Source organism: Ranitomeya variabilis, chromosome 2 (genome assembly GCF_051348905.1).
Source record: "Ranitomeya variabilis isolate aRanVar5 chromosome 2, aRanVar5.hap1, whole genome shotgun sequence".
NCBI lineage: Eukaryota > Metazoa > Chordata > Amphibia > Anura > Dendrobatidae > Ranitomeya > Ranitomeya variabilis.
In genome coordinates this window covers 243090343-243108687 of record NC_135233.1, presented here as the reverse complement: position 1 = coordinate 243108687, position 18345 = coordinate 243090343, and the positions used below count along the sequence as shown (strand labels likewise).

The 18345-nt window shown below is 41.6% G+C and overlaps 1 protein-coding gene across 1 annotated transcript in view; it reads left to right on the top strand.

Moving 5' to 3' along the window:
* The window catches only part of LOC143805245 (beta-1,4-galactosyltransferase galt-1-like), a 64564-nt gene extending 50954 nt beyond the window's left edge, over positions 1-13610 (top strand). Inside the window, exon 2 of the mRNA XM_077284316.1 lies at positions 11184-13610. Coding sequence (XP_077140431.1) covers positions 11253-12635 — 1383 coding nt within the window. The 5' untranslated portion in view covers positions 11184-11252 and the 3' untranslated portion in view covers positions 12636-13610. The remainder of the gene's footprint in view (positions 1-11183) is intronic.
* Positions 13611-18345: the final 4735 nt, after the last annotated feature.

Sequence of the window (18345 nt, the reverse complement as noted above, 5' to 3'; positions counted from 1 at the left end):
CAACTCCTGTAATGGAAAGCCCACGTCGCTGATTGGTCCCGCCAGCTGCCTGTCATGGCTGCCGCGACCAATCAGCGACGGGCACAGTCCGATTAGTCCCTCCCTACTCCCCTGCAGTCAGTGCCCGGTGCCCGCATACTCCCCTCCGGTCACCGCTAACACAGCGTTAATGCCAGCGGTAACGGACTGGGTTATGCCGAGGGTAACGCACTGCGTTATCGCTGCTATTAACCCTGTGTGTCCCCAACTTTTTAGTGTGCATAGGCAGCATCAATAGTAAAAAAAATGTAATGTTAAAAATAATAAAAAAACAAAAAACCTGCTATTCTCACCCTCCGTAGTCCGCCGAGCCGCACGCGGCTGCCGCCATCTTCCGTTCTCAGAGATGCATTGCGAAATTACCCAGAAGACTTAGCGGTCTCGGTAATTTCGCAATGCATCCTGGGAACGGAAGACGGCCGCAGCCGTGCGCGCATCCCCGGAGCTTCGGTGGATCCCGGCGGGTGAGTATATCTCTATTTTTTTTATTTTAATTATTTTTTTTAACGAGGATATGGTGCTCACACTGCTAAATACTGGACTGTGTTATATACTACGTGGGCTGTGCTATATACTACATGGGCAGTGTGATATACTGCGTTGGCTGTGTGATATACTGAGGGGGCTGTGCTATATACTACATGGGCAATGTGATATACTGCGTGGGCTGTGTGATATACTGCGGGGGCTGTGCTATATACTACATGGCCAGTGTTATATACTACGTGGGCTGTGTGATATACTGCGTGGGCTGTGCTGTATACTACGTGCCCTGTGTTATATACTGCGTGGCCTGTGTTATATACTGCGTGGGCTGTGCTATATACTACATGCCCTGTGTTATATACTGTGTAGCCTGTGTTATGTACTGCGTGGGCTGTGCTATATACTACGTGCTCTGTGTTATATACTGCGTGGCCTGTGTTATATACTACATCGCCTGTGTTATATACTACATGGCCTGTGTTATATAGTACGTGGGCTGTGTTATATACTGCGTGGCCTGTATTAACGCATTGGGTATTCTAGAATATGTATGTATGTATGTAGCAGCCACATAGTATATAGCACAGGCCACGTACTATTTGTCTGCTATATACTACATACTATACTATTATACACTACGTGGCCTGTGCTATATACTATGTGGCTGCTATATGCATACATACATACATATTCTAGAATACCCGGTGCGTTAGAATCGGGGCACCATCTAGTGTGTGTGTGTGTATATGTATATATGTGTATATATATATATATATATATATATATATATATATATATATATATATATATATATACATACATACATACACATATATATATATATATATATATATATATATATATATATATATATATATATATATATATATATATATATATATATATATATATACATACACACATATACAAGCATGCATATGTACACACCAACACACACACTAACACACTAGAACAAGTAGAAAGTAAAGAGAAAAGCCTCCGGCAGCCGTAAAAAGCAACATCAAGGCCAGTACAAGAAAAAGGCTGCTGACATTTTCATGAAGCAGCTCTTCATAGAAAAACTCTGTGGCTCTGCCGATGGAATAAAGGCATTGTGTGCACAGACCCTAATAGACATAGCAGATCCAGCAGAACCACTTTGCTGATTGTTTCACTCTGAGAGAAATAATGAAAAAGTTAGTAAAAATGTGTAAAGAATCTTTAAAATACAAAAATGCTAAATTTGACAACTATATATATATATATATATATATATATATATATATATATATATATATATATATATATATATATATATATATTTTTTTTTTTTAAAAATATTTAATACTTCACTGTATTTCACTCCAAACGATTCAAGATCATTTTATTTTCTTTGCCGGTGATGTAAATGGTTCAGATTCTGTATCGCCAGTATTTATTTTACATTTGGAAACGTTGGAACCAATGATAACAAAACGATGGCACAACTCCAAAATAATGAAGGGTTTTTTGAGCAAAAAATAACAACCTTCGAAGAGAGAAAAAAAAACATCTGATCTGCTCAGCACGTAAGTTTTATCAAAGCATTTACGCCCTCAGGATACATTCCTTCAGACACAAGCCTGCTCTCGCCTATTGTCTCATGTGGAAACAGTTGTCTAATAACTAAAGACTACCAAGATCTCCCGACGGCTGAATTTTTAGACATTTTTATGACCAAAAAATGTTGCTGCAGGGAGAAAAATGGAGTTTGTATTTCAGCTTTCATACAACGGTACTTCATTTGATGAGTGTTATTATATAGTATTTAAATTGATTTCTAAGCAATTACTGGTTGAAAATGAAATCCTGCCCATTAATTTGCATAGCGTGGGGTGCTAGAGCCTGGGGCAAGGCAAGTATTTTGCACCCTATTATCCATGGATCACCAGCACTCCCTGAGTTCCCAGTCTAGTATTGAAACCATTATCCCCTAAATACATCTATTGTATTTAAGTAAAAATAAAATTAAAAATTCCAGTTTAATTAGTTTTCCCTTTCACTGTCAAATTAATTTATGCTTTTTTTTTTTAAATTAATTTTCATAAGAAAGAACCCAAACCTGAGGCACTGAGAGCAGTTCTGTCACTGATTGTAGTAATTTAGGGAAATTAAGCAAGCGCGTCAAATCTGTCTTTTGGTAGGAAGATTCCCAAATATTTTAAAGCTGAATTAGACTATTTAAAAAATAAACCCATCTTGGAGGTGGACATTTTTTTTTCCTCTCTAGGAAAATGGCACCACCAGCGCATGCTCAGTAGCCGGATCATGTGTTATTCTTTTGTAACTATTTGAATACCTCATATCTAACACTATCTATAGAACTCTAGCAGTTGGTTTCATTGAAGCGCTCTGCCACAAAATTCACTCAGCATGTTTTATTTTTTGGGGGTGTTTGTTTGCACCTTTTGTGTAGGACAAGTCAACCCCATTTGGTTTTCACATATTCGTAAGAGACAGGATGTGAGTCAACACCACATCCCTTCCTTCACATGAAATTCTGACCTTTGAAGACAGAACCATGCTAGAAGAAGTACGAATGTGGCTCGATGGTGCAAAGTATCTTGTGACCATAAAAACAAATACAATTTGTTAATTTAATATTAACATTTTATTTATTATATATAAAATTACTAAAATTATCTGTGTTTTCCTGATCACAAGATGATATGCAATCAACTACTTTTTTTTTTGAGCTCGTAAAAAGAGTCTGGACTAAAGACTATATAAATAAAGTTGGCTGATGATAGACTTTTGATTCCTGATCCTTAGCCACAGAAGGATATTTTGGGTAGAGTATGGCTCTGTTCTGAAATACCCAATAAGCCAATCTAAAGATAAAAAGATCTGTTTTAGGACTGGGACAATGATCGTCCAAACGATCATTGATCAGTACAAACCTGCAATCTGCAGCTTAAAAATTACACAGGAATGCAAAATTTGGGTTCATGAAAATTGTTTCAAAGTCAATGACTGAGACTTATTAGTATTCTTATGCCCTGATTTAAAAAAATAATCTATTTTTAACCATCAAGTATGGATTTTGCACAAGACGCACGTGAAATTACGAACAAGCGGGATGAACAAAAAAAATCTTTACTGTAGCCAAAAACGTACACAATACTATATATAAAAATGTATAAACCATTCATTCTGCATCATTCCCTGAACTGAACTATCCTGCATGTCTATTGCTCCATTCCCTGACAGCAAGCGGCTTGGATGGTATCTGATTCATTCTATCTTCGGCATTGAATCCTGCATATATCTATATATGTTAGTCATCTTATTATGCATTTGTTTGTGTTTATAGATATTTAACTCACTTTTGCTTGTCCCTATGTAGAGAGATCACATAACTTTTTCAAAGGGGTTTATGATCCATGTAGACCTGGACATTTGTTTATCTGATCACTACATTTATTGTGTCCTGCTGTCTCTACTGAGTTAGATTGATTGGTAACAAGAGGGGGAGAAACACCCTTTTCCAAAAAAAAAAAAAGTGAGATCTATAAATGTAGACAGATCTTGGGGATGCATTCATGCAGGGGTGCATTCGTGCACTATTATTCGTGTACTTTTTTCAAAGTATTTTTTTTTTCTAAGTATGACGCAGTTATAACATGGCAGTTAGACAGGGCAGGAGACAGGTAAGACAATCTAAACCTATTCCCTATTCACTTGAAACAGAACAAATACACACCATATGTATCTGTATAATTTATATCCTGGCTGCTGCATTCACTCACCGCCCTTGCATAAACTCTTTAAACTCCATCCATATCGGCCCCTCTGTCCTTGCCTCTCCTATGTATAGCACTCATGCTCTGTTCACATTGCTTAACAGCGCAGATCCATTCAGTCCCACCATCCAACACAAAAGACGCTCTCACAAATCACTTAACCATCTGCTCACTCTTTCTATCCTCCTTCTCCTAGTCGCTGGAGACATCTCTCCAAACCCCGGCCCCCCATGTTATAGCCAGTCAAACCTCTCAACTGCTACACCCAGAAACCCCTCTAACCTTATTAATATTCCATGCATGCCCTCTGTCTCTTTCAATTGTGCTCTTTGGAATTCTCGCTCTGTGTGTAATAAACTCTCCTTCACCCATGATTACTTCCTTTCTAAGGCTCTTAATCTCCTGGCTCTTACTGAAACCTGGATCCAGCAGTCAGACACAACCGCTGCTGCTGCTCTCTCCTATGGTGGACTACACTTTTCTCATACCCCAAGATCAGACAACAGAGCAGGTGGAGGCGTTGGGCTGCTCCTTTCACCCAAATGTACCTTCCAAGCTATCCCCCAAGTACCCTCACTTGTATTCCCTTCCTTTGAGGTCCATGCTGTCAGGCTCTACGTCCCCTTCTCCATGCGAGTGGCGGTGGTGTATCGTCCTCCTGGCCCCTCTCATCAGTTCCTGGATCACTTTGCCACCTGGCTTCCACACTTTCTCTCCTGTGACACCCCCGCCCTTATCATGGGTGATTTCAACATCTCCATTGCTTCTCCCCTTTCCCCGTCTGCTTCTCACCTTTTATCTCTAACCTCCTCTTTCGGCCTCTCGCAGCATACTAACTCTCCAACGCATGAAGATGGAAACTCCCTTGACTTGGTCTTCTCCCGACTTTGCTCAGTGGATGATTTCACAAACACCCCTCTCCCGCTCTCTGACCACAACCTTCTTTCATTCTCTATCAAGAACTGCCATCCCGCTCAGGTCACCCCCACTTTCCACACTTATAGAAACATACAGGCCATTAACACCCAGAAACTTATGAAGAACTTGCAGTCCTCATTGGCCCCAATCTCCTCCATCTCATGTCCTGATTCTGCTCTGAGCCATTACAATGAAACCCTGCAAAGTACCCTGGATGAAGCTGCTCCTCCTATACATAGAGTAACTCGACACAGACGGCGACAACCATGGCACACGCTGCAAACACGCTTCCTGCAGCGATGCTCCAGGTGCGCCGAACGTCTGTGGAGAAAATCTAATCTACCCGAAGATTTCATCCATTATAAGTTCATGCTAAAAACATACAACTCTGCCCTTCACCTCTCCAAACAAACCTATTTCAACACCCTCATCACCTCGCTGTCCAATAACCCTAAACGTCTCTTCGACACTTTCCAGTCCCTACTCAACCCAAGAGAGCAGGCCCCCAACCACAGATCTCCGCGCTGACGATCTGGCCAATTACTTCAAAGAAAAAATTGACCACATTCGACAGGAAATCATCTCCCAATCTCTTCATACCATGCACTGTCCTCCCTCCCCCACTGCATCTAGTTCACTCTCTGACTTTGAACCAGTTACTGAAGAAGAAGTAAGCAGGCTCCTTGCATCTTCTCGCCCGACCACTTGCACCAGTGACCCCATTCCGTCACATCTCCTCCAGTCCCTTTCCCCGGCTGTCACCTCTCACATAACAAAAATATTCAACCTTTCCCTCACTTCCGGTATTTTTCCCTCCTCATTTAAGCATGCCATCATACATCCATTACTTAAAAAACCCTCCCTCGACCAAAACTGTGCCGCTAATTATAGACCTGTCTCTAATCTTCCCTTCATCTCTAAACTCCTGGATCTCCTGGAATGCCTGGTCCACTCCCCTCTTACCCGCTATCTCTCAGATAACTCTCTTCTCGACCCTCTTCAATCTGGCTTCCGCTCTTTACACTCTACTGAAACTGCCCTCACTAAAGTCTCTAATGACCTACTAACAGCTAAATCTAATGGTCACTACTCCATGCTAATTCTCTTGGATCTCTCCGCAGCATTCGACACTGTGGATCATCAGCTCCTCCTCACTATGCTCCGCTCCATCGGCATCAAGGACACCGTTCTCTCTTGGTTCTCCTCCTATCTCTCTGACCGATCCTTCACTGTATGTTTTGCTGGTTCCTCCTCCTCTCACCTTCCCCTTACTGTTGGGGTTCCTCAAGGATCAGTCCTAGGCCCCCTCCTCTTCTCTTTGTATACTGCCCCTATTGGACAAACAATCAGTAGATTTGGGTTCCAGTACCATCTCTATGCTGATGACACCCAATTATACACTTCTTCTCCTGCTTTCACTCCGACCTTCTTAGAAAACACCAGTGATTGTCTTACCACTGTCTCTAACATCATGTCCTCCCTCTATCTGAAACTGAACCTGTCAAAAACTGAACTCCTCGTGTTCTCTCCCTCTACTAACCTACCTTTGCCTGACATTGCCATCTCCGTGTGCGGTTCCACCATTACTCCAAAGCAACATGCCCGCTGCCTTGGGGTCATCCTTGATTCCGAGCTTTCATTTACCCCCCACATCCGATCACTGGCTCGCTCTTCTTATCTGCATCTCAAAAACATTTCTAGAATTCGCCCTTTTCTTACTTTTGACTCTGCAAAAACTCTTACTGTTTCTCTTATTCATTCCCGTCTGGACTATTGTAACTCTCTACTAATTGGCCTCCCTCTTACCAAACTCTCCCCGCTCCAATCTGTCCTGAATGCTGCTGCCAGGATCATATTCCTCACCAACCGTTACACCGATGCCTCTACCTTGTGCCAGTCATTACACTGGCTACCCATCCACTCCAGAATCCAGTACAAAACTACTACCCTCATCCACAAAGCACTCCATGGCTCACCACCACCCTACATCTCCTCTCTGGTCTCAGTCTACCACCCTACCCGTGCCCTCCGCTCCGCTAATGACCTCAGGTTAGCATCCTCAATAATCAGAACCTCCCATTCCCGTCTCCAAGACTTTACACGTGCTGCGCCGATTCTTTGGAATGCGTTACCTAGGTTAATACGATTAATCCCCAATCCCCACAGTTTTAAGCGTGCCCTAAAAACGCATTTGTTCAGACTGGCCTACCGCCTCAACGCATTAACCTAACTATCCCTGTGTGGCCTATTAAAAATAGAAAAAAAAAAAAAACCATAATCAGGTTCCTCGCATCATGTTCTCATACACTTTATGCAGTCAGTAGCACTCTGTGTCGGTACTGCTACATACTTAGGCAGTTAACTGGTTCATGCAGCTTTACATGAACACCCGAGCCTTACACTATGGCTGGTCCCAATAACTAAAGCAATTGTTACCATTCACCTCTCGTGTCTCCCCTTTTCCTCATAGTTTGTAAGCTTGCGAGCAGCAGGGCCCTCATTCCTCCTGGTATCTATTTTGAACTGTGATTTCTGTTATGCTGTAATGTCTATTGTCTGTACAAGTCCCCTCTATAATTTGTAAAGCGCTGCGGAATATGTTGGCGCTATATAAATAAAACTTATTATTATTATTATTTATTGGAAATTAATTCATCCAGCAGTAGTCCTCTATCATCATTTTCCATGTACCTTGGTATCGTCATTACATATCCTTGATTTCCTGATAAAATCTGTCTTCTTGCAATTTGCTAACAGCACCAAGGTTTAAGGGAAAGTTGTCCAAATATGAATGTAAAAAATGTAACTTGAGCTTCATCAGGCAACCCAAGGCTTTGAAATGTTTCAGCATGTTCTCTGTTGTGAACTCTATTTCTGGGCTCCCTCTTGTGGTCACAAGTGGTACTGTGTGAGTGCTGTCTTTCTGCAGGTTTGTGACTGGCATCAGCTGTCTCGTTATCTGTGGGCTGGTTTTCTATGTAAGCTCACTTGGACTCTCAGTCTATGCCTGCTGTCGTTGTATTCAGTGCTATTCTGATTGCTCCTGTCTACATCCGTAATCAGTCTCTCCATGAGAAGCTAAGTTCTGTTTGCTTATTCTTGCTCATCTATGTTCAATATGTTTCCTAGAATATTATGAGTTTTTTCCAGCTTGCTAATATGTGATTTCTCTGCTTGCTGTTAGCTCTGGGGTGCTGAGTTGCTCCCCCCACATCGTTAGTTGGTGTGGGGGTTCTCGCATTCTCTGCGTGGATATTTTTGTATAGGGTTTTTTACTGACCGCACAGATCCCTTGCTATTTTCTACTATCTAGTGTTAGCGGGCCTCATTTGCTTAACCTGTTTCATCTCTGCGTTTGTCTTTTCCTCTTAACTCACCGTTATTATTTGTGGGGGGCTGTTCTATATCTTTGGGGTTATTTCTCTGAGGCAAGTGAGGTCTTACTTTATCTCTAGGGGTAGTCAGTTTCTCAGGCCGTGAAGAGACGTCTAGGATTTCAGGAAACGTTCCACGGCTACCTTTAGTGTGTTTGGTTAGGATCAGGTTTTGCGGTCAGTCCAGTTACCACATCCCCAGAGCTTGTCCTATTTTCTCTGACTTAGCTGGTTAGATTTGTGATCCTAAGCCACTGGGATCATAACAGTTCTCCACAATGGACTTAAATTTTGGATCTTTGGTGTTACCTAGAAATGTCTTCACGACTTCTTTAAAAGACTACTTTGGGTACTTTCCTAAGTTTCCTAAGAATAAAGTCTAAATTCTCATAGCACAGAATGCCTTATAGGCACTGAAGCATATTTGCTGCCATTAATAAAAAAAAAAAAAAACTCTTCCTCCCTTGAGGAAGGGACACCCGAAACGCGCGTCGGGAGGAAGGGGACATCACGGTACCTGCCGTATATTTATTTTCTATCTACACCGGTACGTTTCAGCCCATATGTTGTCCTGTTCATATGCGTTCCCACAGTGGATTATGGAGCATATATAGATTATCTGCCTATGGATGGTCTCCATGTGGGCTTGTACCATTATGTTCTCTATAATGGGTGCCATGTTGTTCCTCTTTTGTTGTAGCTACGGCCTGTGCGCCGGTTTTAACCCATTGCTGTCACTGTTTGATTTGTCTCATAGTTTTTAGCTCTAATAAAATTGATTTTTTCTACTTTAGGACTGGTACACTATCTTTTCTTTTGTGGTTATGTTACTTCTTGGTGTGTCCTGCACACTTGTATCCATTTAGGTTTCCCTGCATGGTACCATGATGGTTCTATTGTTTGGGTTCCTTATATGCTTTCTACAATTTCAATTATAGTGCATGTAAAGTGTATGATGGGGGAATAAGATGATTATTTGTAAGGACACCACCAACCTCCTCTTTTTGATACTAGTTACATTTAAATGAAAATAAACAATCACCGATTGGTTTTCTGTTTACTCAAGTCCCCCACACTTTAGGTAATCTTTATCGGCCTATATCAAAAGACCCTTAGTAGAGATTTATCTAAGCTGTCATGGCTTTTCTTAATTTTGGGCTCTGTACCATGGCTTATATTGTATTATACTGTTATCACAATCTTTAAACAAGACATTTTAGTAGATTTTTAATTTAAACTTCTCCAGTTGCCGCTGCTTCACTGATTCTGAACCAGTTTTTTTTTCATTTCCCTTTCATTTCAAAGTTATTTCCTCCGGGAACGATGGTGTAAATACCCCTTTTAATCAACTGGGCATGTACCAAAGAACTTCCGTTTGGGAATTTCCCTTTTCTTCTGTAATGATGGCCAACCAAAACACGGCCGTGCCCACAGAGAAGTTCTGTGTTTTATGTCCAGTTGGGTGAAAGTAAAATTTGAACCATTATTTCTGGGGAGCATGACTTTGTAATGGAGGGGCACACAAGAAGAAAAACTGTTCTAAAATTAGTGGAGGAGCTTCAACTGGAGGAGGTACTTGTTTTCAAATTAAAATAAATCCAGTGAAAGGTCCCCTTTACAGGAATCTCTCACTCTCATGGTGGGAACGACTGACAACCAAAGGCTGAGTCTACACTGAGACATTGGCTTTGATATGTTGCACTGCCAAATATCACTACAGCACAATACAAGTGAAAGAGGTTGTGACAAGCAAGTCACACAAAAAAATCAGACGTGGTTGGACTTTTTGTGAATTGCTTGTCTCTGTATTTTCTGAGTGACAATCCGACCCCTGACACCGCGATGTAGCAGCGACTCGTGTCGTGGCAAAAATGGCCATTTAGCCCCAACCTAATGTCTAAAAAAAGTTTTTCGAGTTTGTAGAGGGTCTTCTAGATTACTTGCCTTTATAGTAAGCTCAGAGTAATAAGATTTTATTAGTCGGAGTTTGCTGTGAGTTGGATTTCTGGCCATGACCTTGCCACAGAGCTCAACATCAAAGACTAACTGGAATTCCTAGGACCTTTAGGCAGTTTTGCAGCAATGTGTAATGCAGCCATGTCATGATTACAACATCACATGTAATCAAACATTAACGGTTGCAAAAACACGCTTCTTTTGGAATAAAAATAGGTTGTCTTAATCATTAACTTCTACACACATTTACTGTATATTCAGCAGCCTAAGAGGAAGCTAGATTCCTGTAAAGATTACTGCAGAAAAATTAAAACAGTCTTCTCCAAAATCACCACTAAAGAAAAATTGTTGTTTTAATGTATAAATAATGCATAAATCAATAGTACAACTGAATGTAAGCAATTTTGTAATATATCATTATCAGAGAAATCTGCTTGTGTCTTCTCCTGGACTGATTTTTTACTCTGAATTTACTAAGTTCCTTTACAAGCTGATCCTAGGAGCAAAAATCTGCTCCAGTGATCGTTATAGAATCTTTTAGCCATAAAATGCCGTAAATAATTGTTGGCTTTTATAATAGTTTTTACTGTATGAATTTAAATATTTATCCCTATTTTTTTTTCTTTAGGCTATATCTCTTCAATGGAAGAACTTGAGAAAAGAAGATAACGATTTGTATCTTGGTTACCTATCGGGAATGAATCCATGTACATCCTTCAGGAAACTCTGCAAAGTCTTTTCTGTAATTTTTGCCACCTTTTCCTTGGTCTACTTGGCATACATTATTGTCTTTGTAAAAGTTGCTCTACCTGAGGACTCTCTTACCTCCTACTTTCTCAGACCAGTAAAGCTAATAATAGAGCCAGTATGTAAACTCAACATAACGGACGATACCATCATCAAAGTCAAGAACAGTAGGACCTTCCTGGTATCTGCCTATCTGGACTTTCGTGGTAGCAGAATTGTCCGGATTTTAGGCATAACCTATCGATATGAACCTGATTCTTTGCTGTGTGATTTCTGTTTTCTTAACCCTAATAACTCTAGCATTAATTTTGCTGAGTATCAGGTCCACACAGACCACTTTAATTTTCCATATGGTACAACAGATCTCTTGTGCAATGTCCAAGACGACGAAGACCCAGAATATGTATCTCTATACCGAATAGACGACCCTGCTCCTGTGTTCTTAAAAATCCAAAATACTGTTGAACAGGTTAATAAATTAGAACCTAAATTTCAGTACAACATTCTTATTTGCATTTCGGCAATGTTTGACGCCTACAGTAACGTCCTCCAGTTTATTCAATCTATGGAGATGTACCGCATACTGGGTGCTGAAAAAGTGATCATCTACCACACTGAATCTAGCCCAGATATGAAAAAAATCCTGTCCTATTACGTCAACATAAAATTTGTAGAACTTATTTCTTGGCCTATTACCTCTTTCATAAATGTTTCCAAGGGTTGGCACTACCCCGATCATCCTGGAGATCTCCATTACTTTGGTCAGACTGCGGCATTGAATGACTGCATTTATCGCAACATGTACAAGAGTAAATATATAGCACTGAATGACCTTGACGAGTTGATCATCCCAGTCGTCCATAAAGGCTGGCCAGAAATGATGGACTATCTGCTTCGTGATGACCCAAACTTGAATGTTTTTATCTTCGAAAATCATTTATTTCCAACCACTCTTCAAGATAAGACTAATGGCTTAACTCCCGAAGAGTGGATTTCCATCCCAGGAGTTAACATCCTCCATCATGTCTACAGGGAACCCAACCTGCCCAACGAAATCAATCCTACAAAGATGATCATAAATCCCAGGAGCATTGTCAAAGTTTCTGTCCATGTTCCACTTGAGTTCATGGGCAATCAGTACCAAGTTCCAAGTGATATTGCCAAACTTTGCCATTACCGAGAGCCCAAGCAAAGAGACTTGGACCCGAGTTTCCTGATTGAAGACCACATCTTGTCCGAATATGAAATTAATTTGATAGAAAGGGTAAACCGGGTATTAATGGACGTTAACTACATAAAAGTGAAAAATGTCAGTCACAGGTTAACGTTTTGATGATAAGAAACTTTTTGATATGGTGCAATATTTTCTAACATGCCATTTATCAGAACAATGGCTGTAAAGCCTCAGTTTCCTCATTCTTCATGCCAGTTTTTAAATCCATATGAGGTGCAGTGAGCTCAGGAAAATCTGCATGTAAAATTTGTACTTCATCCTGAAAAGATTTGGAAGATTAAAAAAAGACCCCTGCTAATCGCTAGATAGAGGTGGCAATGGTGCTATGAAAGCGTAGTGCCGCTTTGTCTCGTGCTTTCTTGGCAGGACACATGGTTGGAATAAGATAAGAGGGCGTAAAGATGTCCATACACCAAATGATCCACCCACCACCCAAACGCATGATCGGATCGGCAGGGCGTGCATGTGTTCTCAATGGAGAGGAGTGTTTGCTGTTGTCGGACACTGACTGCCCAAAAATTAAAATGTGTTGAAATTCCACATGCTCAACTCTGGTTGTAGGGAGAGTCATGAGGCTGCCATGCATATGAGATAATCGGCTGGTCGAGTTGAAATCTGTGCTTTCGGCTGACGTTGCTCCAAATGTGTATGGAGTACTTAATGCGTTACTACTTTTTTTGCACTATGATGATGGGACTGTATTTTGTGCTGTCTGCAGAGTAAAGATGAACTGTGGCTATTGATTATTTAAGAACCTATGTTTCACAAGGGAAAAAAAACCTCTTAATGCTTTTGCTAAGTGCTGCCTAAGCGAACACAGATGATACCCGTGATATAAATTCCTCATCTCTTCCAGTGATGGTCTACGACCTACAATAGATTGTATTGATCCTAGGCTGGGTTGTTTTATCTTCACACACAACTAAATTACCGTATATATATATCTTCTGGAGGATTTTCATCTGTATTTACACATGTGATTGGAGGAAGCTTTTCCACATGGCAATAGCAATAGTATTTTTTTCTAATATCTTTATTCCTGCTGAGTTATTAAAGGTTGAAAGTTATTAATGACTATGTGTAAGAAGAGTGTTTGTTTCTGTCTGTGTCCAAATGAAAACACTTAACATACAGTGGGGCAAAAAAGTATTTAGTCAGTCAGCAATAGTGCAAGTTCCACCACTTAAAAGATGAGAGGCGTCTGTAATTTACATCATAGGTAGACCTCAACTAAGGGAGACAAACTGAGAAAAAAAAATCCAGAAAATCACATTGTCTGTTTTTTTATCATTTTATTTGCATATTATGGTGGAAAATAAGTATTTGGTCAGAAACAAACAATCAAGATTTCTGGCTCTCACAGACCTGTAACTTCTTCTTTAAGAGTCTCCTCTTTCCTCCACTCATTACCTGTAGTAATGGCACCTGTTTAAACTTGTTATCAGTATAAAAAGACACCTGTGCACACCCTCAAACAGTCTGACTCAAATCTCCACTATGGTAAAGACCAAAGAGCTGTCAAAGGACACCAGAAACAAAATTGTAGCCCTGCACCAGGCTGGGAAGACTGAATCTGCAATAGCCAACCAGCTTGGAGTGAAGAAATCAACAGTGGGAGCAATAATTAGAAAATGGAAGACATTCAAGACCACTGATAATCTCCCTCGATCTGGGGCTCCACGCAAAATCCCACCCCGTGGGGTCAGAATGATCACAAGAACGGTGAGCAAAAATCCCAGAACCACGCGGGGGGACCTAGTGAATGAACTGCAGAGAGCTGGGACCAATGTAACAAGGCCTACCATAAGTAACACACTACGCCACCATGGACTCAGATCCTGCAGTGCCAGATGTGTCCCACTGCTTAAGCCAGTACATGTCCGGGCCCGTCTGAAGTTTGCTAGAGAGCATTTGGATGATCCAGAGGAGTTTTGGGAGAATGTCCTATGGTCTGATGAAACCAAACTGGAACTGTTTGGTAGAAACACAACTTGTCGTGTTAGGAGGAAAAAGAATACTGAGTTGCATCCATCAAACACCATGCCTACTGTAAAGCATGGTGGTGGAAACATCATGCTTTGGGGCTGTTTCTCTGCAAAGGGGCCAGGACGACTGATCCGGGTACATGAAAGAATGAATGGGGCCATGTATCATGAGATTTTGAGTGCAAACCTCCTTCCATCAGCAAGGGCATTGAAGATGAAACGTGGCTGGGTCTTTCAACATGACAATGATCCAAAGCACACCGCCAGGGCAACGAAGGAGTGGCTTCGTAAGAAGCATTTCAAGGTCCTGGAGTGGCCTAGCCAGTCTCCAGATCTCAACCCTATAGAAAACCTTTGGAGGGAGTTGAAAGTCCGTGTTGCCAAGCGAAAAGCCAAAAACATCACTGCTCTAGAGGAGATCTGCACGGAGGAATGGGCCAACATACCAACAACAGTGTGTGGCAACCTTGTGAAGACTTACAGAAAACGTTTGACCTCTGTCATTGCCAACAAAGGATATATTACAAAGTATTGAGATGAAATTTTGTTTCTGACCAAATACTTATTTGCCACCATAATATGCAAATAAAATGATAAAAAAACAGACAATGTGATTTTCTGGATTTTTTTTTCTCTGTTTGTCTCCCATAGTTGAGGTCTACCTATGATGTAAATTACAGACGCCTCTCATCTTTTTAAGTGGTGGAACTTGCACTATTGCTGACTGACCAAATACTTTTTTGCCCCACTGTATATGTGCTCAGGCAGATAATTTTCAACATAGGGATGTTAAGCTCTCAAAACAACCAAAGAATCAGATCTCAGTTTCCAAAAGTATTTTGTTTCTTGATGCCTCTATATGGAGTAGTATATTCAAACATGCCACACAACACTGCCAAAAAAAAAAAGGAATGCCTGTTGCAGAGTCAAAGCAACATACACAGGTCCTCCACCTTGCATCCACAGGCCCGAATACCGGAATTGTTTGCACCTCCACTTCCATAGAAGGAATTAACAACTCGGCTGTCCTTTTAAACCAGCTGCACCTGGATTGGAGGGTAGGAATGACTAGTTTCTCCCATCTCATTTAATCATTCCTAACAAGCCTGGATGCTTACATTGTCCTACAAACCCTCTCAGCACCTTCTATCCAGGATTCTGCCAGCTGCTAGTCTGCATACCCTTCCCCTCTTCCCAAAGCCGGGGGCTGGGTATCTTCATTTCACTCAACTAGTTGTGATCCCCATCCCGCAAAGGCTTGACTATGACGATCTGACATGCCTGGTGGGGCTTCCTTTTAGTTGGTTGGTAAACTTTAAAGTGGCCGTCACTAACACTTTGTAGGCTACTTGCCGAGGAATTTGTTCTCCACCGTGGGCATGAACACCTACACTCGATCCCTAAGTTTAAATTATTTCACCCAAGTTAATTGGCTATACACCCTGGATTGTGCCTTGAGGTCCTTTTGTTGCCTGGCCTGTCACCTTGGTTTCTTGATATAATTGATCATTATGCCTAGCTAAATGCGAAACCCAAACGCTGATTCCTGACTCCTGGGGAACAACACGTTTACTTTTCAACCTGAGTATTTTTTTTACCGAAGTCCCTGAGTTGGGCGGCTCCAAAATCCAGGTATATTGATTTCAGGGTATGCTTCCTCCTCCTTGTCTCCAACGAGTATCAACATTGGAAAGTTGTCGGATGTGGCATATGACGAGGCTTCTTCAGTTTTGACCTAGTTATCAACCAAGCTACCAGATGGTACCGTTTTCTCTCATAAATCCCAAAACCAAAAAATCACGACTGACAATTCTAGGATGCAACAAGTTTTTAACCACCGTCACTCTATGATCCACTGTACCACAGTCAGCGTCAAGGTGAACTCTGGGCTCCCTTGACTGTTCAGGGAGTTCTCTGCAGCCAAGTATTTTTCCACCAAGCTCACAAGGTCATCTGCACATCTGGGGATCTCAGTTTTGTATGGATTTAGGCAGTGAATGTATGACTATGTCCACTACCACTTTTTCCACCATTTGGGCTGGAGAGCAGATCTTCGGCTGCAGCCATTTTTGCACCAGGTGTAACAGGTCAAACATCTGAGACCAGGGAGACTTGTCCTTTTAGTAGCACCAGAGATGTTCCTGTTGCACCCAGACTGCTAGGGTTATTCCCAAACGTGCCATAATCTCTGCCTTCAGCTTGTAGTACTCTTTGGCATCCTGCAGGGCATAGTCATAATACGCCTACTGTGGTTCCCCAGTAAGATACGGCACCAGGACCTTCGCCTATTTCTCCGGGGGCAGTTTTTCCCTGCCTGTAACAATCCAGTACTGTTTGCCTCACACAGATACCGTCCCAGTGGCTATCAGAAAGTGCAGTCTCGCAGCCCTGGACAGTTTCCACCAGAGAATCATCTGCTTCTGATGCTGTTGCTGCTGCCTGTGCTGTTTACACTACTGCTGCTGGTGCTACCATTGCTGCTGTTGAATCTGTTGCATCAGTAGCTTGTTGTCTGTTGTTGGACCTACATCAGTTTCTTCACAATCTCTTCTATTTTGTCTGACCGTGCTTGCACAGCTGTAGCTGCTTTCACCCTCCACCCATATCATCTAATCATTCCTAACATACCTGGATCCATGTATTGGTCCTATTAGCCAGGATAATGCCAGCTGCTTGTCTTAAATGTATGTATATAGTGTGTGTGTGTGTGTGTGTGTGTGTGTGTGTGTGTGTGTGTGTGTGTGTGTGTGTGTGTGTGTGTGTGTGTGTGTGTGTGAAAAAAAATAAATAAAAAATAATAATAACACACACACACACACTCCGTGGGGAAATTATGTATTTGATACTCTGACGATTTTGCAAGTTCTTCCATGTACAAAGAATAAAATGGAGAGGTATGTAATTTTTAGCGTAAGTACACGTCAACTCTGAGAGACAGAATCATAAGAAAAAAATCCAGACAACCACAATGTATGATTTTTATATATGTAATTTGCATTTTATGGCATGAAATAAGTATTTGATACAATAGAAAAGCAGAACTTAATGTTTTGTGCAAAAACCTTTGTTTGCAATTACAGAGGTCAGGCATTTCCTGTAGTTCTTGACCAAGAGATTTTGACCCCGGAGATTTTGGTCCACTCCTCCATACAGATCTTCTCCAGATCTTTTAGATTTCGGGGCTGTCGCTGGGCAACATTGAGTTTCAGCTCCCCCCAAAGATTTTCTATTGGGTTCAGGTCTGGAGAGTGGCTAGGCCACTCCAGAACCTTGAAATGTTTCTTACGGAGCCACTGCTTAGTTGCTCTGGCTGTGTGTTTCGGGTTATTGTCATGCTCGAAGACCTCATGACACATCTTCAATGCTTTTACTGAGGGCTAGAGGTTGTTGGCCAAAATCTCGCTATACGTGACCCAATCCATCCTCCCTCAATACAGTGCAGTCATTTTGTGTTCTTGGAGTTGAACTCCTAGTTCCTTCAAAAATGGCGAGTGGAGTGGATGTCAAAAAGTTCTATTTTGGTCTGAAATGACCACGTCCTCCCATGCCTTGTCCTCCCATGGTCATTGGTAAACTTCAAACGGGCCTGGACATGTGCTGGTGTGAGCAGGGGGATCTTGCGGGCCCTGCAGGATTTTAATCCATGACGACACATTGCGTTGCAAATGGTAATGTTTTAGACTGTGGTCCCAGCTCTCTTCAGGTCACAGACCAGATCCTTCCATGTAGTTCTGGACTGATTCCTGACCTTTCTCAGAATCATCCTTACCCAACAAGGAGAGATCTTTCATGGAGCCCCGGACCGAGGAAGATTGACAGTCATC